We start from the raw sequence: 27,701 nt of genomic DNA, 5'->3' as shown, positions 1-27,701 counted from the left end.
GTTTTAACCGCTCGTAATAGATTTCTATGAGAGCGTTTATGTTAGTATCGTCTGGCAGCGGTTTTGGGAGTTTTTTTCAGCGTCGAGGTTGATGACGTTCTTTCGGACGCCTCATGAGACTTCTATTGGCGGCTGCGTTTGGCAAACGTCAGCGGTAAACGCATACAATCGCCGTCGAAAGCACGTGAACGGTTGTGTTGAAGGTTGTAGGCGTTCTGGAGGTATCTTGTTGACAGGAAATAGACAGGAAATAGACCAGAATTCATAGGGAAGGGTGTTGACAGGAAATGGACCATAATCCTCTAGTGCTAAGGACACAGAAGGAAGGAGAGATGGCGCAGGTGTCTCTGGAGAACACTGTGGAGCTGGGCAGACTGGTGGACCTGATCCAGAACAAGCCTGCTATATGGGACACAGGCAGCGCTGAGTACAGCAACAACATACAGAAGAGCAGGGCATGGGAGAGTGTGTGCCTGTATTTTTTCCCTGATTACCATCGTCGGTCTGCAGCCACCAAGAAAAAAATGAGTGAGTTTACACTTTGTGGTTCCTTATTTCGTTGTGCACGAGTATTTGTAATGTTCTATTGTTTTTTAAAACTTGAGCCTTGGTATATCTTTTTGTGCAATCCAGCTAGCCAGCCGAACTGTTGTGCAAGGTTGTTAGGCCTGAGAATGGGGAAATTTGTCTTATTATACTGTGTGCATCATGTTCAACCATGCTTCATTTGCTATCTCTAGGCTGTTGCACATGTCTTCCAAAGCTTTTTGGGGTTTATTTGGTATAGTGCATTTTTTTTGATTTTTTTTTTTTTGTTATTATTATTGGAAGGGTGGTGTGTGGTAAGGGGTAAGAGAGTGGTAATGTCTGATGAAAGTATGAATTTGTATTGTTGTACTATTTATGCACAATTTTGACATTGGTGTTTCAATGTATTTACAGTGAACATTGTGAAAACCAAGTGGAAATCCTTGAGAGATAGATTCAAGAAAGACTTGAAGGTGCATTGTGGTTCCAAAAGTGGGCAGGCTCCATCCAAATACAAATTCCATCCGATGTTTGAAAGCCTGATGTTCCTTGTTCCGTCGCTGCAAACCAGGGCGTAAGTGTGATTTTAACGATTACCACCTAATCAATATGTCTTTCTCCATAGTCATGTCATCTTTCATGCGAATGTGGTCGAATTTTTATTTTTTTTTATTTTTGTTTTCCATAGTACTTCTGGAAACATGGGATCGGTGCGTCGTGAGGAGGAAGAGCATGACAGTCAGTCTTCTGTACAACCTGAGGATTCGTTTTCTGGACAGTCAGCAAGTGAATCTCTACGCGATGTTGGTGTGGAGGAGCAATCAGAGTCTTCCTCTGTGTATCAAGATCATGGTGATGATTGTCTCTCTCCGCTAGCTATAACTCCTCCCCCATCTTCACCAGTTTCTGTAGCTGCTCGTGCCCCTGTGAACCCACCCAAAAGAAGCAGAGGTGCTGCCAAAAAAACCACAGATAGTAATAATGAGGAAGTTTTAAAAATGATTAAAGAGGTGTCAACTTGTGTAGAAAATGCTATGAGGCCTAAAGATGACATATCCTATTTTATGCAGTCCTTAGAATTGGATGTTAGAAAAGTACCAAAACACAATTTGGGGAAGTTAAAAATTGATTTTTTAAAAATTGTTGATCTTTACCTACAGCCAGATGTTCCTTTGCAAAGACAACCAGACACACAGCAATATGCTCCACCTCTCAACCAATCATTAGCATCAAATCAAAACCCAATTGCAAACTATAGTGCCATGTATCCTTTCACCACATCCTCATCTCAAACCCCATTTTCTTACAACAACTATCCGGGCCACTGTATTCCTTATATGCAACCAACACTGGCAAATACTTCAAGATCACAGCGCGGTCCTACTCAAACATCCCCTGTGGATTTTGGTACTGCTGAGGCTCTAGGCTCTTCTTTACAAATGTTGTCCAGATCCTCAACTCCCATAATTGAGGATGTGTAAACTGCTGAGTATTACAATAGTACTGCATTGGTGTTTAGTATATTACATAGTATGTATAGTATAGTATTTATGGTATAAGTTGTGGTATACCAGTTTTTTCCGTTAAGTTTATATAATTTTACCTGGTCCATTGCAGTTTCTAGGCTAAAATGCACCCAGGGCGAGGGTGTAAAAATTGCGCCCCCCCCCCCCCCCCCCGAGCAAGGTATGGGTGCCCGCAGTATAGTTTTGCCAGGTCTAGTTGCACTTAGTATAGGTCCCCCCAGTATAGATAGCCAAGAATAGGTACCCCAGTATAGGTAGCCAGGCATAAGTGAGCCGGTATAGTTGCCCACGCTATAGGTTAGCTAGGTAGGTGCCTCCAGTATAGGTAGCCAGTATAGTTGCCCCCAGTATAGGTTAGATAGGTAGCTGCCCCCCAGCGTAGGTTAGATTAGGTAGGTGCCCCCCAGCGTAGGTTAGATTAGGTAGGTGCCCCCAGGATAGATTAGATAGCTAGCTGTCCCCTATAATGGAGGGGGGAGCCGGAGCCGCGGGGAGGGCAGCCCGACCTCTCCCTCCCTCTCTTCTCCCGGGTGCCCTCCATGCTCCCCCCTCAGATGCAGAGCGAGCAGCCGGGAAGCGCTGTTTACAACATACCTCCCTGGCTCCAAGCGCTGCTCTCTCGCCGCTGGTCTGTCTCCTCTCTCTGCATAGATGCGGATACACACGCGGCTTCCTGTTTAGCAGCATGTGTATCAGCATCTATGCAGAGAGAGGAGACAGACCAGCGGCGAGAGAGCAGCGCTTGGAGCCAGGGAGGTATGTTGTAAACAGCGCTTCCCGGCTGCTCGCTCTGCATCTGAGGGGGGAGCACGGAGGGCACCCGGGAGAGGAGAGGGAGGGAGAGGTCGGGCTGCCCTCCCCGCGGCTCCGGCTCCCCCCTCCATTATAGCGCCCTCCACCAAACAGCGCCCCGGGCGGTGGCACGCCACGCACGGCTGAAGAAATGGGCCTGACCTGGTCACATAGTCTAAGCAGTGCACATACTATTGCAACCTGTATTTGACAGTACCCTTATCTGTCCCATTGTTACCGTTATTAAAATTACATAATTTCTTAGTGTGTGAAAAATATAACATGTACTTGCCCTCGGGCTTCCTCATTCTACTGGCAGTAGATCTATCCACCGCTGCCACTGCACATTTTTTCATGAAGGGCACTCTGCGGCGATGGACAGATCATCTGCCAGTGGATTGGGGAAGCCCCGGGCAAGCACATGGTAATTTTTCACCACTACGATACTTCCAACCTATGCGGGTATAAAAATGTCCCATCATACACATTTTTATACTATATATCATATATATAGTTAGTATATACGTCCATATAATTGCAGTATATATAGTGCCCCCCCCTGGATACAGGTAGTATATACTAGTGGAGTGTTTGGAACTGCAACCCCCCGCCCCCCCGCCTGCACACACACAACAATCCTGATCTCTGTGTCTGTCCAACCACCCCCCGCCCCCCCGGTCAACGCCACTCTATCCCCATGCAGCTCTCTGAGATTTGTTTGATAAAATCCCAAAGGCACATTGAACATACCTTCGTGTTCTAGTGAGGCGATAATTAAACCCACACTCTGTAATATCCAAATCTCTCTTTGAGAAAGGCTTCATGAGGTTTGTATACAGCGCAAAGGCCTCATCTCCTACAAGTACATGTGGGAAAGGCTGTCCACCATCACTAATGGGACAGGGGATGGGGAGATTTAATTCCCCTGCATACAATCAATGACCAATACTGCTAATAAAAAAAAAATACAAGGCAGCCACAGATGTTATCTAAATTTTTATTGTGGAAAACACAATTATATATATATAAGAGTATGTTCAAGTAGTAAATATAGTATGTTGTTCACAACTTTACAACTATTTTATCTAACAGTTTTTACCTGTTTATAGAAAAAACTTTACTGCAGATATCAATGTGATAATACATTGTAATAAAAAAAAACATGTTTTGGACATAATCTATACGTCTACATTCTTGGTTTGTAACATATTAAAATCATGTTTGCCGGATATCAGCACTGGTGTGAAACAGTCCCTGCCAGGTAAAGTGTTGTCTCTGTACCTCCTTGGTTGGAAACAGTTCTGTTGAAGACTTGTGGTACAGACACAAACTAGGCACAGTGGGGGTGGGGTGGTGGTGATCAGCACTGGTGTGAAACAGTCCCTGCCAGGTAAAGTGTTGTCTCTGTACCTCCTTGGTTGGAAACAGTTCTGTTGAAGACTTGTGGTACAGACACAAACTAGGCTCAGTGATCAGCACTGGTGTGAAACAGTCCATGTCTATTTTTTTTTTTTAAATCTTGCTGTACTGAAATGGTATTGAACCTTCGCGAGACACAAAGTAGTTAGCAAATCTGCCACGTACATCTCCGGCTTCATTGCTGCCTCTACAAGAAACACTCTGAGTGTCTGTGAAAGGATGATCTGGGACCTCATCTGAGTTAATGCCTTCTTTCATGCGTACATAATTATGGAGAACGCATGCGGCCTTCACTACATTATCCACATTATCAGGTGTCATGATTAGTGTAGAGTGGAACACCCTCCATTTGTTTGATAAAATCCCAAAGGCACATTCAACATACCTTCGTGCTCTAGTGAGGCGATAATTGAAGACACGTTTTCTAATATCCAAATCTCTCTTTGGGAAAGGCTTCATGAGGTTTGTATGCAGAGCAAAGGCCTCATCTCCTACAAGTACATGTGGGAAAGGCTGTCCACCATCAGCAATGGGACAGGGGGTGGGGAGATTTAATTCCCCTGCATACAATTTCTGACCAATACTGCAGGAACGGAATATGTGAGAGTCTGCAGTACTCCCATAGGACCCCACATCCACTGCAATGAACTTGTACTGTGCATCAACCACAGCCATAAGCACAATTGAGAAATACTTCTTGTAGTTAAAATATTTAGAACCGGATCCTGTCGGTAGCTGGATACGTATGTGCTTTCCGTCGACGGCACCGACACAATTTGGAAAATTTGCTTTAGCTTTGAAGCCTCGGGCTGCCTCTTTCCAGGTATCCTCAGTTGGTTCTGGCATATAAAGTGGTTGGAGTACCTCCCAAATCCGACGGCAAGTGTCATGCACTATCCCATGTATAGTTGATCTTCCCAACCTAAACTGATAATGCAATGAGGCAAAAGACTCTCCAGAAGCAAGAAACCTGAGGAGGAGGAGGAAAATAGTATTAAAATACACAAAAAATACGAGTTGGACACAAAAGTATAAAAAAACAAACACCATAAACCAAAAAAAACCTGACTCACCGTAAGGTCAGCAACAGTCTTTCGGCTGGACTGACCGGCATCCGCATGTTGGTGCGCTGTCTCCGAATAAGTGGCGACACCAACATCAGGAGTTCATCGAATGACGACACAGACATCCGAACATAACGGTGAAACTTCTCGGGGTGTCTTCTTAAGTCTTTATAAAGGGCCATAAAGACACCCTTAGTAGGCCTCTGAGCTGTTATGGGATGTACCCATGTACGATGACGCACAACCCTCTGAGGCGAAGACCGCTTCATCAGAAGCATCCTCAAAGAAAGAAGCTTCAGCTGCAGCAGACTAGCCTCACACTGATCCATATTGAAAGTCAAAAACGCAATTCCTGGGGACAACTACCAGAGCTCAAAGACAAAATGTCGATATCACTCAGGAGTACAGGAAGTACAAACCTATGACGAATTTCCACTTCCAGGTACAGTTGTTCTGCCCCTTTTTATGACTACTTCCTCTTTAACAGGCGTCTAACTATCAAACGCTACCAAACGCTGTTGAACGCGTACGCTCACTGGAACGCTGACAACCGCAGGCAAATAGTTTTGTTCAAACGACATGACGATTTGTGTCGTTCGGCGTTCAGCGGTTGAACGCTTATAGACGCGGACGCCGCGCAGACGTTCGTGTGAACCGGCCCTAAATAGGTGGCTTTTTAGTATTGATTTAAACGCTTCCAGCATTGGAGCTGTCGTGATTGGGTGTGGCAAGGCATTATAAAGGGTAGAGGCAGCATGACAGAAGCTTGAACTCCAAAGGTTTTGTTGTAATCTGGAGGTGGTGAAGTTAGTAGAGTGAGCAAAGGATTGGTGTTATGTAGCAGTGGCAGGATTGGCTCGTTGACAGCCTTACGGCAATATCCATTATTTGTTGCAGGTGTTTCTGGTCTTTTATTTGGAAGGCCTACTTAGAGGGCATTGCAATAGTCCAGCTGTAGTTTGTTGAAGGTGTTTCACAACAACTGAAATCTGATTCCTGAATTTTAATTCCCCATCAATAAGTACACCCAAACTGCACACAATGTTGAAGCTAGTAAGGTCTGAGTTCCCTACCCTCCCTGGTTCTGAGTCTGCAGCTGCTTTGCTGGTAGGCACTGACCTCTGATGACAAGAACCTCAGACTTGTCAGCATTTTGTTTAAGCCAGTTGTCCTTCATCCCCTCCTGAAACTCGGCTAACCAAAATACATTACTAGTAGCATCTGCCAAATGTGATGCTGAACAGAGGTATACATCAAATGCAAGTATGAATACCACCATTGAAGCTTTTTGTCTTGCATTCTGCTGTCAGTCACCTGGTGACAGGAAATGCTGGTGTTTCAACGCTTGTGTGAAATAGGCCTTAGTAGAACATTGTGCATATGTGTATGTATTTTATAAACTGGAGTACCTCTTTACTTAATCTCAGATCTCCTCCAAAGGTACACCATAACCTGCTCTCTGCTCCTCCAACAGTCTATGGATATCTACACCTTGCATTTCTTGCTCACTCGCAATGCTCCAGGACTTTTCCAAAGCAGCCCTTACACTGTGGAACCCACTCCCCTATCTCTCCTGACCTTCAACTGAGTCAAGCAAGCCTTAAAGACCCATCTGTTCACCATTGCTTACCTGCCATCTCCATACCTTCAACCCCCTCCCTTTGACATACATGCCCTACCTCTTCGATTATAAGGCTATTTGGCAGGTCACTTCTCCCTGTGTGCCCTCCTCCGCCACAATATGAACCAAGTGACTTGCCTGCTATATTTACAGTATTCCTACGTTGCAATCTTGTGCACATTTGTTAAATCGCTATTTTGTGTACCATTGCGTTGTTACGTCTCCCCTATTTTACATGCATTGCAATGTAATATTTTGGTGCTTTATACATTTTATCAATTTTACCAATACTTATGCTGGGTACTGTACGGCTACTTTCATTAGGGGATTCATCACTAAACTTAGGTAAAGTTCTAATGCACAAGTAGTACATGGCAATTTTACCAAAATAAACCCCAGATGGAAATAGCACAACTTGCAATTATCTAGGTAACCATAAATACAAAATTTTACTGTGCTTCACATATAGTGCCAGAGTTTCAATTATGGTCAGCGCTCTCTCAATTTTGGTGGAGCTCCAGATCATCTTATCCACTAGTCAATATACCCCTGCAGTAGCGCTCAGTTCCACAATCCCCAGAGCCTGATATCTTCAATCCGCTATTTCAGTTGTGGATAACGCCTCAAAAAAAAGTTAAACAATATAATGGTGCAGATGGTTTTAAACCATGTTTTATCACCCCAAGTGCCAGATTATGCCAATTGGATATCAAGGGGTTTCCATCATCCTGTGGTCTCCAACTTCCCTCCCGAAGTTTGGTCCCCTGCTTACTGCTGAATTAGTATTTAGACAGCACTTCCTGTTACCTTCCACCTTCCCTCTAGTAAATTCATATAAAACTAAGCATAGTGTAAAACCGTTTTAATTCTAAATCCTTAAAAGTAATTGCACTTATATTTCAAAAGCATGACATAGCATATAATCACCAACTTCCTGGTCCACAGGCCAAGCCCTTCTTTCCGTTTCCGTACTCAGCGCTCTATGCTCCTGGCTCTGCCCTAACGGTTTTGTCATAGACATGACACATCAGCCCCTGAGGCTGTACATACAGTGCATGGTTACCTCGTCGTCACTTTAGGGTCACTATAATTTCCCAGCAGCTGTTGGAAGCATTTTCCTATGTTGTATATGCTGAAGAAAGGGAGACATACTGTGAGAGAACGCGGAAAAGCCGCCGCGTGTGCTGCTGAGGAGGTGGCGGATTCCACGTCCAATGCGGCGGTTTGCACGCGGAAGCGTGCGTCTGGTAACAGGGCAGAACGCGGAAAAGCCGCCGCATGTAACAGTAAGGCGTCTGGTTCCGCGTCCAGCATGGCGGTTTGCACGCGGCAGCATGTATCTGGTGTGGCTGAGTCTGTTCACACTGTGCACACAGGCTTAGGAATACGCGCGCGCGCGCACTGAGAGGCAGAACTCTTATACTGGGCAAGGAGAGATCAGCTGATCACGCCGATCAGCTGACTCCAGAGCAGGTTACTATTGGTTGATCAATTAGGGGTGGTGCCGGAGATCACTACTATATATATATATATATATATATATATATATATCTATATATATATCTATATATATATATATATATATATATATATATATATATATATATTACTGCTGGCCAGTCTCAAGTCTGCCGTTGCGAACACTACGTGGAAGCGCTCAGACCTTAGTCAGATCCAACAGTGTGTTTGAACCAGGTGGACCTGGGAATTCACACTGAGCCAGATTACTTGTACTGTGATTCTGTTTATGCTTAGACTAGTTCCAGGGTGTAGAGACCACGGACCTCACACCCAGACTAGGGAACTTGTGTTATCTATCTGTTATACTTCAGACTAGTTCCAGGGTGTAGAGACCACGGACCTCACATCCAGACTAGGGAACTTGTGTTATCTATCTGTTATACTTCAGACTAGTTCCAGGGTGTAGAGACCAAGGACCTCACACCCAGACTAGGCATTGTTGATATCTGTTATGACTTACTGCTTTCCTGACTATCCCTTTGATCTCTGATTCGGTACCTCGCATATCTGATATTCTGTTGCCAGACCCTGCTTGCCTTGGATACCGAATCAGCCTTCTGTCTTTGTACTTTATCTGTCCGTGTGTTGCCGACCAGGCGTGCCCGACCTCGAGAGCTATCTCTCCTCTTAAGAGATAGTCTCCAGATCAGATAGTGACATCCACCTTCAGGTGTCACTCACTCTCTGGTCCTTCCTATCTCCAGCCTGACTCCACCCCTTGGATAGTCTCAGGCTGCTGGAAGGTTCCTGTGCTCTCAAGAGCAGTATTCCTTTACTTCCTATGATCACCTTCTCAGCAGGTGCATTACTCAAAGTACTACTGTTACACCAAACACTCACATACCTATAGGTGTCCAGAGGTTAGCTATATATCTTTATTATCGGTGATTCTGCAGATCATCAATAATCAGGTATATATCTGCATTCTTGGTGATACTGCAGATCACCAATAATCAGATTCTCTCTGCGTGCTGACACCAATCGTTACAGAACAGCAGACCAAACCCAAATGGACGCACTCCGCAGCCGTCTCGATGCACTCACCACTACGGTGGAAAATTACACCCGAGTGCTGGACAGTCACCAGACTCAAATCAACGCTTTGTCTGGGACTGTACAAGTTTATCAGACGGCTGTGGATACCGTGCGATCTCCTCCTAGCACCGACATCCGCATGTCTGTACCTGAAAAGTTTTCTGGTCACAGATCTGACTTCCGGAATTTTAGAAACCGAGTGTTATACTTTGAGTCAAGGCCTAATTCATCAGGAACCGTAGCACAGAGAGTAACCTTTATTAAGACTATTGTCAGGGGATTCCCAGACTTGGGCATATAGTCTTCCCACGGGGAATAAGGCCCTGACCTCGGTGGAGGAATTTTTTAAAGCAATGGCTATAATTTACGATGACCCGGACATTGCCTCTACCGCTGAGCGGAAGCTCAAGTTGTTACGGCACGCCAAAGGACTGGTAGAAAACTATGCTGCGGAGTTTAGAAAGTGTGCAGTGTCAGCTAGATGGGACTCATTCACCCTTTTAGACTTTTTCTTATCAGGGTTGTCAGACGCAGTTTCTGATCTAATGTTGGGTCATCCTGAGCCCAAATCCATCGATGAGGCCATTTCATCGGCCATCAGAATTGATCGTCGTCTACGATACCAAAGACAGACCCGGGATAGGAACAATGTGAGATACTTGCCCTACGCAGCATCTCCTTCTGTTCCATCTCCTCCTGCTTCACCTCCGCCGAAACCAATGCAGATTGGTCGGTCGAGATTGTCTCAGGTGGAACGGAGACGCAGAGAAACAGAGCAGCTCTGTCTATACTGTGCAGAGGGGGGTCATAAAGTGCAGAATTGTCCCAAGAAGTCGGGAAACGCTGCCGCCTAGGTGTAGTCGGAGGTAATACCCTAGGCGCGCAGTCATTACCTCTAGATGATAAAAGTTTTCTTCTCCCTTGTACTATATCCTGGCAGGATAAGACAGAGACTACTGAGGCCTTCATAGATTCTGGCTCAGCAGCTAATTTTATGGATTATGAATTTGCTAAGAAATTGGGGATTCCGATCTCCCCACTAAAACAACAGATTCGAGTCACTGCAGTGGATGATTCCCCCCTGCAGAGTAACCACCCTCTCTCCCAGACCCCGGACTTGGAGGTCACAATAGGGGTGTTGCATAAAGAAAGTTTACCACTTTTTGAGTTACGAATGGCAACCTCCACGATCATTCTTGGCATGCCATGGTTACAAATTCACTCGCCTCAGATCAATTGGGCTACGGGTCAGCTAACAAGCTGGTCTGCCCATTGCTATCATCATTGTCTAGCGAAAGTAACCTTTGGCAAAACCAAGATTCACATGGAGGGATTGCCAGATCAGTATTCAGAATTTGCGGACATGTTTTGTCCCAAGTCAGCAGATAAACTTCCTCCACACCGTCCTTTTGATTGCCCCATTGATCTCAGGTCTGGTTGTATGCCCCCTAGAGGTCATCTCTATAATTTATCTGGGCCGGAGAAATTGGCCATGCAGGAATACATCCGAGAGAACTTAGCTAAAGGTTTTATCCGCCCTTCTCGGTCCCCGGCAGGGGCAGGGTTCTTTTTTGTGAAAAAGGATGGAGGCCTCCGTCCATGCATTGATTATCGGGACTTAAATAAAATTACAGTAAAAAATCGCTATCCTTTGCCTTTAATAGACGATTTATTTACTCAAGTCACCAATGCTAAGATTTTCTCGACACTGGATTTAAGGGGTGCTTACAACCTTGTGCGGATCGGGGACGGTGATGAATGGAAGACGGCCTTTAAAGAGAATCTGTACTCTAATATTCTTACACTAAAAAGCATACCATTCTATTCCTTATTTTCTTCTGGGCCCCTCTGTGCTGTTTCTGCCACTCTCTGCTGCAATCCTGGCTTGTAATTGCCAGTTTTAGGCAGTGTTTACAAACAAACTAACCAGCTTGTAATAGGCTCATATAAGCAGAGTGTGCGAGTCATACAGAGTGTGCAGGGGGCCTGCAGAGGGTGTGTATCCCTTCTAACCAATCACAAGCAGCCCTGCACATTCCACACATTCAAGCATTAGCCCGACAGACACGACAGAGGAAAGGAGATACGATTAATTACAGAGACAGTGCAATTAGGAAAGGCTGCAGTAAGCCAGAGCACATTAGAACAGGCATAGGAACGTATAGGATAGAAGAACTAAGGCTGAAAAATTTGTTACATAGTATCTTTAACACGCCCGACGGGCACTATGAGTACCTGGTGATGCCCTTCGGGTTGTGTAATGCCCCGGCCGTCTTTCAAGAGCTGATTAACCACTTAAGCCCTGAGTGTATTTTTACCTTATGGACCAGAGCAATTTTCACATTTCAGCGCTCCTCCCAATCATTTGCCAATAACATTACCACTACTTATCACAACAAAATGATCTGTATCTTGTTTTTTCTGCCACTAATTGGGCTTTCTTTGGGTGGTACCTTTTGCTAAGAATTATTTTTTTCTAATGCATTTTAATGGGAATATTAAGAAAAAAAAATTAAAAAAAATCATTATTTCTCAGTTTTCAACCATTACAGTTTTAAAATAATACATGCTTCCATAATTAAAACCCACGTATTTTATTTGCCCATTTGTCCTGGTTATTACACCATTTAAATTATCTTGCTATCACAATGTATGGCGCCAATATTTTATTTGGAAATAAAGGTGCAGGTTTTCATTTTTGCGTCTGTCACTATTTACAAGCGCATAATTTAAAAAAATAACAGTAATATACCCTCCTGACATACATGTAAAAAAAGTTCAGTCCCTAAGGTAAGTATTGATGTCGTTTTGTTTTTTTAACTTTATTTTATACTTTTTTCTACATGCAAAAGTTTTATTTGGGCATTTATGGGAGAGAGTGGGAGGTAAGGGGTTAATTTTTAAATTATGCACAGTTCTCTTTATTAAAGTAAATGATTGTAGGTGTAATTTTACTTTTTGGCCACAAGATGTCCTCAGTTATTAGCTTCCTGCGCATGCTTTTAGTACACAAACAGGAACTAATGCATGTAAAATGACCGCAGGCATCTAATTGATGTGCGATCATGGACACGGGGAACTAGAAAAATGAATGGGAACTGCATTCCCATTCATTGATCTCTGGGCTAACATGTAGCAGTAAGAATTAGTGCGTGAGCACGTGAGAGCACACACAGCGGCGATTGTAGCAGAGTTACGAATATCTACTCCCCTGAGGCTTAGATGAAGTTTTTTAGGGGAGTAGATATACTGTACTGTAAACATTAAGTGGTTAATGAAGTCTTTAGAGAAGTATTGGGCAGATTTGTCTTAGTATATTTAGACGACATACTAATCTTCTCGTCCAACCTCTCTGAGCACAGAAAGCATGTTTAGTTTGTGTTACGGAAGTTGAGACAAAATATGCTGTACGCTAAACTGGAGAAATGCATTTTCGAAGTGACCTCTGGTGCCTTTCTGGGGTACATAATTTCAACCTCTGGCCTCTCTATGGACCCTGGAAAAGTTTCAGCTGTTTTGGAGTGGCCCCAACCTGTGGGACTGAAGGCTCTCCAGAGGTTCCTGGGGTTCGCCAACTACTATAGGAGGTTCATAAATGGGTACTCAACGGTGATCTCACCTCTCACCAGTCTCACAAAGAAAGGGGCAGATACTCATCACTGGTCCCCTGAGGTCCATGCTGCTTTCTCCACTCTGAAGAAATTGTTCTGTACTGCACCCATTTTGAGACATGTCGAGACCACCTTCCCCTTTATTGTGGAGGTAGATGCCTCAGAGGTAGGGGTACGGGCTGTGCTGTCTCAGCGTTCTGGGTTGCAGGGAAAATTACACCCCTGTGCCTATTTTTCGCGTAGGTTTTCACCCGCAGAGAAGAACTACGATATAGGCAATAGGGAACTTCTAGCCATTAAGTTGGCCTTCGAGGAATGGCGACATTGGCTAGAGGGTGCAGAACATACCATTACTGTCTATAGTGACCACAAGAATTTGGAGTACATTGAGGGCGCTAAGAGACTTAGCCCCCAACAGGCCCGGTGGTCATTATTTTTCTCGAGATTCAGATTTGTAATCACGTATACCCCTGGTAGTAAGAACATCAAAGCTGATGCCTTGTCCAGATGTTTTGAGCCTGAGACAGCACAGCCCTCAGACCCAGAAAACATTCTTCCTCAGAAAGTGGTTCTGGCCGCCACTGAGACCTGGAGGGACTGGACAGAAATGTTGGGTCCGTTCCAACAGGATGTACCAGAGGGGAAGCCTGAAGGGGTCATGTTTGTACCATTGCCTTTTCGTCTACAAATATTGCAGTTGTTCCATTCCCAAAAGAATGCTGGGCATCCCGGGGCCACCAGAACTGTGTTTTGTACTGTATTATATTGTATGTTTTATTCCACACATAGCCCTGTACATGCCAAAACCAATTCCGGGTTTGACCCAGTCGTGCTTGGCGAAATAAATGATTCTGATTCTGAACTCAGGACCTCGTTGCAAGATGTGCCTGGTGGCCATCATTGGCAACTGACTGCAAAGAGTATGTAAGAGAATGTGCAGTGTGTGCTAGGAGCAAACCCTACCGTCAGGCACTTGTTGGGACATTGCAACCATTGCCAGTCCCGAGTGAGCCATGGACCCATCTGTCCATGGATTTTGTGGGCGAACTCCCCAGGTCTGAGGGCATGACGGTCATTTGGGTGGTAGTCGATCGATTCAGCAAGATGGCCCATTTTGTCCCCCTGAAAGGACTCCCCTCAGCCCAGGAGTTGGCCGATCTCTTCATCCAACATATTTTCCGGCTGCATGGTATTCCCGGAAAATATAGTGTCAGATCAAGGAGTCCAATTTGTTTCTAAGTTTTGGAGGGCATTCTGCCATCAGTTAGACATGGAGCTATCTTTCTCATCAGGCTACCACCCACAAACCAATGGCCAGACCGAGAGAACCAATCAGTCTCTGGAACAGTTTCTGAGGTGTTATGTGGCAGATGTTCAAACCGACTGGGTCAAATTCCTGCCATTTGCAGAATTTGCACACAACAATTTAAAAAGCTCCCCCTCAGGTTTTTCCCCATTCCAGGTGGTGACAGGAAGGTCACCTAAGTTCACCCCATTACCAGTGGCTGCCACTCCGTTTCCAGCCCTGGAGGATTGGCAGAATTCCTTAAAGCAGATTTGGGGAATGGTAGAAAGAAATTTGAGGAGGGCTTTTCAGAGTCAGAAGAAACAGGCTGATAAGAGACGTTCCATAGAGTGGGAATTCCTTCCAGGAGACTTGGTCTGGGTGTCCATACGACATTTGGCTCTGAAGCAACTGTCTCCCAAGTTAGGTCCCAGATTTGTGGGTCCGTTTCCAGTGACCAGGAAAATTAATGATGTCACTTATGCCATTGATCTCCCTACCAGCATGCGAGGTGTGAGATCGTTCCATGTGTCCTTGCTCAAGCCGGCAGTGCACATGGATTCCGCTCCCCCCCGTGTTGATTGATGACCAACCTGAGTATGAAATTGAGAAGATTCTAGACTCCTGGCTTGTGCAGAACTCCATGCAGTATTTAGTGCACTGGAAGGGGTATGGCATTGAGGAGAGAACTTGGGTGCCAGAATGTCGCATGCACGCAGAGGAGTTGAAAAGGGAGTTCCATAACTTGCATCCTGAAAAGCCGGGCAGGAGATGTCCGGAGTCCACTCCTCTAGGAGGTACTGTGAGAGAACGCGGAAAAGCCGCATGTAACAACAGTAAGGCGGCTGGTTCCGCGTCCAGCACGGCAGTTTGCACGCGGCAGCATGTGTCTGGTGTGGCTGAGTCTGTTAGTGCACACAGGCTTAGGAATACGCGCGCGCTGAGAGGCAGAACTCTTATACTGGGCAAGGAGAGATCAGCTGATCATGCCGATCAGCTGACTCCAGAGCAGGTTACTATTGGTTGATCAATTAGGGGTGGTGCCGGAGAGCACTACTCCATATATAGCTACTGCTGGCCAGTCTCAAGTTGTCTGCCGTTGCGAACACTACGTGGAAGCACTCAGACCTTTAGTCAGATCCAACAGTGTGTTTGAACCAGGTGGACCTGGGAATTCACACTGAGCCAGATTACTTGTACTGTTATTCTGTTTATGCTTAGACTAGTTCCAGGGTGTAGAGACCACGGACCTCACACCCAGACTAGGGAACTTGTGTTATCCATCTGTTATACTTCAGACTAGTTCCAGGGTGTAGAGACCACGGACCTCACACCCAGACTAGGGAACTTGTGTTATCCATCTGTTATACTTCAGACTAGTTCCAGGGTGTAGAGACCAAGGACCTCACACCCAGACTAGGCATTGTTGATATCTGATATGACTTACTGCTTTCCTGACTATCCCTTTGATCTCTGATTCGGTACCTCGCATATCTGATATTCCGTTGCCAGACCCTGCTTGCCTTGGATACCGAATCAGCCTTCTGTCTTTGTACTTTATCTGTCCGTGTGTTGCCGACCAGGCGTGCCCGACCTCGAGAGCTATCTCTCCTCTTAAGAGATAGTCTCCAGATCAGATAGTGACATCCACCTTCAGGTGTCACTCACTCTCTGGTCCTTCCTATCTCCAGCCTGACTCCACCCCTTGGATAGTCTCAGGCTGCTGGAAGGTTCCTGTGCCCTCAAGAGCAGTATTCCTTTACTGCCTATGATCACTTGCTCAGCAGGTGCATTACTCAAAGTACTACTGTTACACCAAACACTCACATACCTATAGGTGTCCAGAGGTTAGCTATACATCTGTATTATCGGTGATTCTGCAGATCATCAATAATCAGGTATATATCTGCATTCTTGGTGATACTGCAGATCACCAATAATCAGATTCTCTCTGCGTGCTGACACCAATCGTTACACATACCTATCGATTTCTTTAGAGGAGTCTTGAGGATTGGATAGGATTCATTGCCAAAGTTCCAATATGCACCTTTCAATTTTTTTCAGTAATTTCATGACTCCCTATTCAATATATAATATACACATACACACAAAATATGGTATCACCAATTTATTAAATCCATTTTTTGTTAAATAATATTTTCATTTAAAATAGACTAATTTTGTGTTTCAAAACATTAACCAAAATCATATTTGGCGCTTATAAATGCAAAATGTAATTTTCCTGACTTATTTATTTATTTATTGTATTTATAAAGCGCCAACATATTACGCAGCGCTTAATATAAGATTGCATTTAGAATACAAAGATATGAATGTACATTTATGCATGCTGTAATAATAAAAAAATATGGATACACAAAACTGTACATAGGTCATTTACATTAAAACTTCCTATTATTCTAAGATTATGGCCCTGAAAATACAGACCACAGCCCTGCATCTGTGATCTACCCTGCAGTCGTTCGATCTACTGGTACATTGCAGTGGACGCAATGGGCAGCCCTGGTATAGCAACAATGTACGTATGCCCATACTAGTGATGTGTATACAAATCTAGTGTGTACTATATATTAAGAAAGGGGGATTGGTTGCTTTTTTTGTTGTGGTTGCTGTATTTATACCTGTATTAATATTGATTAATTTTTATACTTTCTCAAGGGGCTGCTGTAATAGCTCCCATGTAACAGCACAACCTCTTTACAGAGTTTGGATCAGACTCCTGGTATTTCTCATGAGTGAAGCAGAACCGGAGCACAGAGTTCCTGAACTCCTTCACACAGTTGCAGCTGCATCACTAACATGAATCAAAAAGTGAGAAGGAGAATATTTTCAAGTTGCATGGCTGCAAACCACACATGAATGAACAGGAGGGTTCACGCTCCTTCATCTCCACCTGGTCTGTCCACCACCTGCAAGCATGCAATTCAGCCCTCTGTCTGAAAGAGGCTTAGTACGGTAGTTAAGCTGCCATAAACGTGTTTAATCCCTTTGAATACTATGAGGAGGTGTTTCTCAGCACTAGCTGCTAAAGGACAACTGAAGCAAGAGGGATATGGAGGCTGCCATTTTTATTCCCTTTTAACCAATATCAGTTGCCTGGCTGTCCTGCTGATCCTCTGCCTCTAATGCTTTTAGCGAAAGACCCTGAACAAGCGCATGCTGCAGATCTGGTTTTTTTTGACATTTAAGTCAGATTTGACAAGATTAGCTGCATGCTTGTTTCTGGTGCTATTCAGACACTACTTCAGCCAAATAAACCAGCAGGACTGCCAGGCAACTGGTATTGTTTAACAGGAAATAAGTGTGGCAGCCTCCATATTCTTCTCACTTCAGTTCTTTAATTAGTAGTGCAACCATGCCTAGGTTCCATCATATATGGCAGTTAACGAGTTAATTGTTGACTGCAATAAAAATCTTTGCAGACAAAGTTGGAACCTCAATTGTCACGTGCTTCTTGAAAAAATCTCTAAGGAGATAATGTTGTTCTGGACTTAATGACATTTCAAAAGTTTCCGTCATTAGTTTTAGCTGTTCAATGAGCACACATGTTGGAGGGCCCTAAATCTGCCTGTTCTAAAGGACTGATTAATTTGCTTTCTAGCACACCAGCCTCTCTCTTTTCTCTTCCGTTTTTTTTCTGCCAAGTCCTGCGCAGTTGATTAATGACAGGGACAGATTTTCAGGTTCATCCTCCCTGCGTTCTCCCACGTCTGCTTGTCACTGTTTATAATGCAATCTTTCCTCGAAAATGATAATGTTCTGCAATAGTAACTTGGCAATGCCTTTGGCATTCTTGGGTCATCAGACAGATGGGAGTAGATGGACGTGTCATCTTCAAGAATGTCCACCTGCAATCCATCATGCCATCACTGGTGTATGAGCACATAACACGTTGTCCTCCCATTAAAATCAGATTACCATAATGTTGCGAATACCATGTGTTTGCTATTTTTGCATATTTGTAATTACTGCAAATGGTTTGTTTGCGGTGGATGAATAGAAAAATATCCTTTTAATGACTTTGTGCTGAAGAGGAAAATGTCATTACTTTTTGGCAGCATTTAAGGGGACACCCATAAGCAGTTCACTTACAGCATAACAACAAAAATCTCTAGTTACATTTTCTCACAGCTTTTTTTTTTTTAAACAAGTGTAAATATATTTAATTACAATGTTATATACCGTATATTTTTTGGGGTACTTGTTAGTTTTTGTTTTGGCTTTGGAGAGAGTGGTGTAAATGGCTAAAACCTGCATTACTTTTCATCTGCTGTCTGTGCCCCCAATGGGGAGATTCCTCATGGCTAGAGTTGGGCCGAACGGTTCGCCTGCCATGCGAACTTCCGTGGTTCGCGTTCGCGTCCCGCAGGCGAACCTTTGCGTAAGTTCGGTTCGCCCCATAATGCACATGGAGGGTCAACTTTGACCCTCTACATCACAGTCAGCAGGCCCAGTGTAGCCAATTAGGCTACACTAGCCCCTGGAGCCCCACCCCCCCTTATATAAGGCAGGCAGCGGCGGCCATTACGGTCACTCGTGTGCTGCCTGCGTTAGTGAGAGTAGGGCGAGCTGCTGCAGACTGTCTCTCAGGGAAAGATTAGTTAGGCTTAACTTGTTCCTGTCTGGCTGCATACCTGTTCTGTGAACCCACCACTGCATACCTGTGCTGTGAACCCACCACTGCATACCTGTGCTGTGAACCCACCACTGCATACCTGTGCTGTGAACCCACCACTGCATACCTGTGCTGTGAACCCACCACTGCATACCTGTGCTGTGAACCCACCACTGCATACCTGTGCTGTGAACCCACCACTGCATACCTGTGCTGTGAACCCACCACTGCATACCTGTTCAGTGAACCTGCCACTGCATACCTGTTCTGTTCAGTGGACCCGCAACTGTATACCTGTTCAGTGAACCCGCCACTGCATACCTGTTCTGTTCAGTGGACCCGCCACTGTATACCTGTTCAGTGAACCTGCCACTGCATACCTGTTGTGTTCAGTGAACCTGCCACTGCATACCTGTTCTGTGAACCCGCCACTGTATACCTGTTCTGTTTAGTGAACCCGCCACTGCATACCTGTTCTGTTCAGTGGACCCGCCACTGTATACCTGTTCAGTGAACCTGCCACTGCATACCTGTTGTGTTCAGTGAACCTGCCACTGCATACCTGTTCTGTGAACCCGCCACTGTATACCTGTTCTGTTTAGTGAACCCGCCACTGTATACCTGTTCTGTTTAGTGAACCCGCCACTGCATACCTGTTCTGTTCAGTGGACCCGTCACTGTATACCTGTTCAGTGAACCCGCCACTGCATACCTGTTGTGTTCAGTGAACCTGCCACTGCATACCTGTTCTGTGAACCCGCCACTGTATACCTGTTCTGTTTAGTGAACCCGCCACTGTATACCTGTTCTGTTTAGTGAACCCGCCACTGCATACCTGTTCTGTTCAGTGGACCCGCCACTGTATACCTGTTCAGTGAACCCGCCACTGCATACCTGTTGTGTTCAGTGAACCTGCCACTGCATACCTGTTCTGTGAACCCGCCACTGTATACCTGTTCTGTTTAGTGAACCCGCCACTGTATACCTGTTCTGTTTAGTGAACCCGCCACTGCATACCTGTTCTGTTCAGTGGACCCGCCACTGTATACCTGTTCAGTGAACCCGCCACTGCATACCTGTTGTGTTCAGTGAACCTGCCACTGCATACCTGTTCTGTGAACCCGCCACTGTATACCTGTTCTGTTTAGTGAACCCGCCACTGTATACCTGTTCTGTTTAGTGAACCCGCCACTGCATACCTGTTCTGTTCAGTGGACCCGCCACTGTATACCTGTTCAGTGAACCCGCCACTGCATACCTGTTGTGTTCAGTGAACCTGCCACTGCATACCTGTTCTGTGAACCCGCCACTGTATACCTGTTCTGTTTAGTGAACCCGCCACTGTATACCTGTTCTGTTTAGTGAACCCGCCACTGCATACCTGTTCTGTTCAGTGGACCCGCCACTGTATACCTGTTCAGTAAACCCGCCACTGCATACCTGTTGTGTTCAGTGAACCCACCGCATCAGTGCGCATACCTGTGCAGTTAAGTGAACCCACCTACCTACGTGAGTGCACGCAGTGTGATATACCACTCCGTGCATACCCGATATGGACAAAACAGGTAGAGGAAGAGGTAGTGCCAGAGCCAGAGGAAGGCCACCCGGCAGGTCTGCGCGAGGTCGTGTAAATGTAATTTCGTGTGGACCTGGCCCACAGTACAGTGTTTGGAAGAAGGCACGTCCCATCACCTCCCAAGATTGTCAGGACGTGGTTGAGTATTTAGCGACACAGAACACCTCATCTTGCTCAGCCACCAGCGCTACTACTAGCACCACTTCCGCTGCATTTGACACTTCGCAAGAATTATTTAGTGGTGAAATCACTGATGCACAGCCATTGTTGTTACAGCCAGATGAATTTTCACCAGCTCATATGTCTGAGTTACGTGGCAACACTATGGATGTAACGTGTCAGGAGGATGAAGGACCTACTGATGGTGCAAGTTTGGATTTGTCTGAGGCAAGCGAAGCTGGGCAGGATGACTACGATGATGACGGTAATAGGGATCCTATGTATGTTCCCAATAGAGGAGATGAAGAGGGGGACAGTTCAGAGGGGGAGTCAGAGAGTAGTAGGAGGAGAGAAGTTGCTGAAAGAAGCTGGGGCAGCTCTTCGTCAGAAACAGCTGGTGGCAGAGTCCGGCACCATGTATCGCCACCTATGTACAGCCAGCCAACTTGCCCTTCAGCATCAGCTGCTGAGGTCCCCATAGTGCCCACATCCCAGGGTGGCTCAGCGGTGTGGACATTTTTTAATGTGTGTGCCTCAGATCGGACCAAAGCCATCTGTTCGCTCTGCCAACAAAAATTGAGCCGTGGAAAGGCCAACACTCACGTAGGGACAAGTGCCTTACGAAGGCACCTGGAGAAAAGGCACAAACAGCAATGGGATGGCCACCTGAGCAAAAGCAGCATCAGCACACAAAAGCAAAGCCACCCTCCTTCTCCTCTTCCTCCTCCATCAGGTGCATTATCTGCTTCTGCCGCTTTCTCCCTTCCACCTTCACAGGCACCCTCCTCCACTCTGCCTCTGCCCTTGAGCTCTTCCTGCTCCTCTGCCCACAGCAGCAGTCAGGTGTCCGTGAAGGAAATGTTTGAGCGGAAGAAGCCAATTTCGGCCAGTCACCCCCTTGCCCGGCGTCTGACAGCTGGCGTGGCGGAACTGTTAGCTCGGCAGCTGTTACCATACCGGCTGGTGGACTCTGAGGCCTTCCGTAAATTTGTGGCCATCGGAACACCGCAGTGGAAGATGCCAGGCCGCACTTATTTTTCGAGAAAGGCCATACCTCAACTGCACCGTGAAGTTGAGAGGCAAGTGGTGTCATCTCTTGCGAAGAGCGTTGGGTCAAGGGTACACCTGACCACGGATGCCTGGTCTGCCAAGCACGGGCAGGGCCGCTACATTACCTACACAGCCCATTGGGTGAACCTGGTGGTGAACGATGGCAAGCAGGGCGCAGCGGACCAAATTGTGACACCTCCACGGCTTGCAGGCAGGCCTCCTGCCACCTCCTCTCCTCCTGCTACATGCTCTTCGCTGTCCTCCTCCTCCTTGGCTGAGTGGCAGTTCTCCTCTCCAGCTACACAGCCCCAGCTCCGCAGGGCCTATGCTGCATGCCAGGTACGACGCTGTCACGCCATCTTAGACATGTCTTGTCTCAAAGCGGAGAGTCACACTGGAGCAGCTCTCCTGGCTGCTCTTAAGAAACAGGTGGATGAGTGGCTGACCCCGCACCACCTGGAGATAGGCAACGTGGTGTGCGACAACGGCAGCAATCTGCTTGCCGCTTTGCATATGGGGAAGCTGACACACATACCCTGCATGGCACATGTCATGAATCTAGTGGTTCAAAGATTTGTGGCAAAGTACCCTGGCTTAGCAAATGTCCTGAAGCAGGCCAGGAAGTTCTGTGGGCATTTGAGGCGGTCTTACACAGCCATGGCACGCTTTGCGGAAATTCAGCGCAAAAACAACATGCCGGTGAGACGCCTCATTTGCGATAGCCCGACTCGCTGGAACTCGACCCTGCTCATGTTCTCCCGCCTGCTAGAACAGAAGAAAGCCGTGACCCACTACCTCTACAACTACAGTAGAATGAAACAGTCTGGGAAGATGGGGATGTTCTGGCCCGACAACTGGACACTGATGGAAAATGCATGCAGGCTCATGCGGCCGTTTGAGGAGGTGACCAACCTGGTGAGCCGCAGTGAGGGCACCATCAGCGACTTAATTCCCTACGCTTACTTCTTGGAGCGTGCTGTGCGTAGAGTGGCGGATGAAGCTGTGAATGAGCGTGACCAGGAACCGTTACGGCAGGAACAGGCATGGGACCAATTTTCATCAGACCCAGCTGTTTCCTCAACACCTGCGGCAGCACAGAGGGGGGAGGAGGAGGAAGAAGAGAAGTCGTGTGCAGAAGACGAGTCAGACTCAGAGGATGATGAGCAAGGTGTTTCTTTGGGGGAGGAGGAGGAGGAGGAGGAGGGGACAGCGGCAGGAGAACAACCTCAGCAGGCATCGCAAGGGGCTTGTGCTGCTCAACCTTCCCGTGGTATTGTTCGCGGCTGGGGAGAGGAGGTTGACTTACCTGACGTCACTGAGGAAGAGCAAGAGGAGATGGAGGGTACTGGATCCGACTTTGTGCAGATGTCATCTTTTATGCTGTCCTGCCTGTTGAGGGACTCCCGTATAAAAAACCTCAAGGGGAATGAGCTGTACTGGGTGGCCACACTACTAGACCCTCGGTACAGGCACAAAGTGGCGGACCTGTTACCAACTCACCGGAAGGTGGAAAGGATGCAGCACATGCAGAACCAGCTGTCAACTATGCTTTACAATGCCTTTAAGGGTGATGTGACGGCACAACGCCAGCAAGGTACCACTGCCACTAATCCTCCTCCCGTGTCCACGCAGTCAAAGACAGGACGCTCCAGCGATCTCATGGTGATGTTGGACATGCGGACGTTCTTTAGTCCAACGCCTCGCCGTAGCCCTTCCGGATCCACCCTCCACCAACGCCTGGAACGGCAGGTAGCCGACTACCTGGCCTTAAGTGTGGATGTAGACACTGCTGTGAACAGCGATGAGGAACCCTTGAACTACTGGGTGCGCAGGCTTGACCTGTGGCCAGAGCTGTCCCAATTTGCCATCCAACTTCTCTCCTGCCCTGCCGCAAGCATCCTGTCAGAAAGGACCTTCAGCGCAGCTGGAGGCATTGTCACAGAGAAGAGAAGTCGCCTAAGTCACAAAAGTGTTAAGTACCTCACCTTTATCAAAATGAATGAGGCATGGATCCCGGAGGGCTGCTGCCCGCCCCAAGACTAAGTCAGTCCCCGCACACACAGCATCTCTGCCTGCACGCCGTGTGACTGGCTGCCTGGCCTGCCCCAAGAAGACTAAGTCGCTCCCAGTCCCTCCACACAGCATGTCTGCCTGCAGGCCGCTTGACTACCTTCTCCGCCACCACCAACAGGGTCCGGGACTCCAGGCGGATTGCTGAATTTTTTAGGCCGCTGCTAGCAGCGGCCGCTGTAATAATTTTTCTGGTGCGTGTACATGACTGCCTAATTTTTCTGGCTGCACTGCGGGCAGCTGCAACAACAAAAGAAAAGGCATGTACATGCGCCCATTCCCCTTCGTGATCATTACCTTGCCGTGGTGAAGGGGCTTGCGTATCACAATGAAGCAATGACCGGCGCCTAGATGAGTGTCTCGGGGGGCACACCCACGATAATAAGGTCGTTGCCTCATTGTGGTCAGACCAAATTTGATCAGCTGGACAGTCACTGTTCTGTCATTCAGCTACATCAGCCAGGCGACCATATGGGCTGTAAAGCCACCAAAACCTGCACTCTCGCCATGGTGCGCACCAGTCCAGCACGGCCGTCACTACACAAACAGCTGTTTGCGCTGCGTTACACGGTGAGTTTGGTGTGTCAGTGTGAAGCAGTACCTTAATTACACTACCTGATTGATGTATACACATGCAAGATGTTTGAAAGCACTTTAGGCCTGTCATTTAGCATTCAATGTGATTTCTGCCCTTAAAACGCTGCTTTGCGTCAAATCCAGATTTTTCCTGGGGACTTTTGGCGTGTATCCCACTCCGCCATGCCCCCCTCCAGGTGTTAGACCCCTTGAAACATCTTTTCCATCACTTTTGTGGCCAGCATAATTATTTTTTTTTTCAAAGTTCGCATCCCCATTGAAGTCTATTGCGGTTCGCGAACTTTAACGCGAACCGAACCTTCCGCGGAAGTTCGCGAACCAGGTTCGCGAACCTAAAATCGGAGGTTCGGCCCAACTCTACTCATGGCTTCCTTTCCAATAAACTTGCCAGGAGATTAGAGTAAAACTGTCAAAAGGAAGGGGGACATCTACATCTGACTCTTGTCTGATTGGAAGATTTATCCCTAACACATGTTCATGTTTTTGGAATTCACATTTGTCCTACTTCCAACTGTCCCAAGGTCCAAAAATTAGAGGTAATCTCTCTAATATGAACACAAATGCAAATAAAAAATTAAGCTACACAAACCTTCCCAAATATGCAAAAGATCATGACTCTGGAAAACTTCGACAGCAGAAACGGAAAAGAAAAAGTCCAAGAGCACCACAACATTATTATACTTGAACTGCTTTTGGACGCGGATGCAAACGAGAGAAATGGGCGTGTGAGACTTGGGCGCAGGATACAGCCGGTATATGGCTGATCCTGCTGTTGCACAAGTCCCGGCCATGTTAAATACTATTCCCCCTCCAGGCCGCCATGGATGGTGGGGAATGAAATAATTCGGCTTCCAGCAATTGCTACCTGTGCGCCCAAGTCTCCTGCGCTGGATTCACTGTGTTCGGCCAGCATAGTTGAAATCTACACCCTGTTTATGTCCGCCTAAGCCTGCCAGGATGTAGATTTCAACTTCTACTGTTCCCGTCCTTCGTACTGCTCTCTCGTTGCTGCAGCCCCCACGGTGACAGCAGAGCTCCATATCTGATCTTGTAATAACGGTGAGTCAGTCACAGTAATCACTGTATACAAAGGGAAAGGACGGCTCTGGCCCGACGTCCAGCCCTGAAGTGGTTAATAAATATCCATGTTGCACTGATAAAGGTGCATGCAGAATGTTTACCTGCTCATTAACTATGTGATTACTATATCTTGGACAGGACACATAACTTTTATACTGCGCTTTTCTCCTGGCGGACTTAAAGTGACCCTCCAGACTAAAAATCTACTCAGCAGCACTGAAGAGGCTTGGTGTTTCTTTAACAGTTTCACAGCATCAGAACTTTGTTTTTCTTACACAAGCCTCATTTTTAGCTGCACAAAAGCTAAGCTCCACCCCATCAAAGCAATCTGCCTGGGCATTTTTCCCCTGATGCTGTGCAAAGCATGATGGGATTTCTGATGATGTTGTTCTCGTTCTACTGTTTTGGTGCAATTTTTTTTTTTGAGATTTGAAGCCTAGCGCGTGCAGCTGGGAGGGGTGATCAGGACACAGGACAGTTGGAACTGTGTCTCATGCTCCCTGTCATCTCCTTTCAACCAAAAAGATGGCTGCCCCATGAAAAAGATATCAGAGTAAACAGAGGAGCCAAAAGGATATAACATTTTTAAAACCAATAAGTGGCATAGGTGGACTCTTACCCACTCCAAAGGACACAACAAAAGGAACATGTTAACCATTTCAGCCCGCGGGGATTTTTCACCTTATGCATCGGAGCAATTTTCACCTCTCATTAATTCGCTAATAACTTTATCACTACTTATCACAATTTATTGATCTATATCTTGTTTTTTCCGCCACTAATTGGGCTTTCTGTGGGTGGTACATTTTGCTGAGAGCCACTTTACTGTAAATGCATTTTAACAGGATTAATAAGAAAAAATGGAAAAAATTAATTACTTCTCAGTTTTCGGCCATTATAGAATTAAAATAATCTATGCTACCATAATTAAAACCTATGTATTTTATTTGCCCGTATGTCTCGGTTATTATACCATTTAAATATTGTCCCTATCACAATGTATGGCGCCAATATTTTAGTATATATATATATATATATATATATATATATATATATATATATATATATATATATATATATATATATATATAGTTTCCGTTTTGCGTCCATCACTATTTACAAGCTTATAATTTAAAACATTTGTAGTATACCCCCTTCAAATGCATATTTAAAAAGACCCTTAGGTAACTATTTATGTCTTTTTTTTTTTTTTTCTTCATTGTAAGTTTTTTTTTTTCATTAAAAATTTTATATGGGGAATATTTTGGTGTGGGACATAAACAGTTATTTTTTAATGTTGTTAGATGTGTACATTTTAATGTAGAAAATGTGTTGATGTAGTTTTACTATTTGGCCACAAGATTTCCACCTTCATTTTTGTTTTTCCTCCTTGTACTTTTCACTATGCGGAAGTACAAGGGGGATGCGTACATTTTTCCGGGCAGAAGAGCCGAAGCCTCACGGATGAGCGCTTCGGTTTTTCTGCGGGGGACAGGGATCGGTGATCGGGAAACATGTTCCCTTTCACTGATCCCAGGGCTACCAGGGGACACGGGGGCGTGCCCGTGATCGTGCGCGGGAGCGGGAGAGCGCAGCTGAGCAGCCGCCCGGACGTGAGCTTCACGTCTGGGTGGCTGAAATGGTTAAAGTATAAAGAGTAAGAGTACACCTCTACCACTTCCATGCTTTAAAAATGTTATATCCTTTTGGCACCTCTGTTTACTCTGATACTGTACCAATCACCCTTGGTGAAAGGCAGAAATTCTCTAGCGACTTAAAAATCCTGAATGGGGACAGGCTTGTTCTCCCCACGTGCCTTTACAGTGGTTGCCTAAGGGGTAACCCTGGTTTGTGAGTATTCTTTCCCTCATCACCATTACATACTACGCCATACTGGGCTCTCAGTGGGAAGCAGTAGATTTGGGCGCATGAGACAAGTGGACAAAAAGGGCGCCCCATTCACTTTCATTATAAATATCGTTTAATGGGCGCTGAACAGGGGAAAAAAAGGCGCCGGAGATTTTTAAGGATTTATAACGGCGCCCGGAGATTTTTAAGGATTTATAACTATGTTTGTGATGATTTAAGTTTACAAAATGAGCCTGTGACGAATAACGTTTATGAAGATACT

The 27,701-nt window shown here is 46.0% G+C and overlaps 1 protein-coding gene across 1 annotated transcript; it reads right to left on the bottom strand.

Annotated features, from left to right (window-relative positions):
• Window positions 1–4,358: 4,358 nt before the first annotated feature.
• Window positions 4,359–5,454, bottom strand: LOC137534524 (uncharacterized). Its single transcript, XM_068256098.1, has 2 exons — window positions 5,339–5,454; window positions 4,359–5,235 (listed from the first exon to the last, which is right to left on the bottom strand). Exons 1-2 carry the CDS (start codon window positions 5,452–5,454, stop codon window positions 4,359–4,361), a joined length of 993 nt encoding a protein of 330 aa, XP_068112199.1.
• Window positions 5,455–27,701: the final 22,247 nt, after the last annotated feature.

Source organism: Hyperolius riggenbachi, chromosome 1, assembly GCF_040937935.1.
Source record: "Hyperolius riggenbachi isolate aHypRig1 chromosome 1, aHypRig1.pri, whole genome shotgun sequence".
Classification (NCBI taxonomy): Eukaryota; Metazoa; Chordata; class Amphibia; order Anura; family Hyperoliidae; genus Hyperolius; species Hyperolius riggenbachi.
The sequence above is the reverse complement of the archived record's forward strand: the minus strand, read 5'-3'. Positions and strand labels throughout refer to the sequence as shown.

What these genes read in the sequence shown, in the direction of transcription:
- LOC137534524 (XM_068256098.1), bottom strand. Translation starts at nt 5,454, where the DNA reads ATGTCTGTGTCGTCATTCGATGAACTCCTGATGTTGGTGTCGCCACTT. An exon ending in AGACTGTTGCTGACCTTACG is followed by an intron (nt 5,236 to 5,338) that starts GTGAGTCAGGTT and finishes CCTCCTCCTCAG; the next exon opens with GTTTCTTGCTTCTGGAGAGT.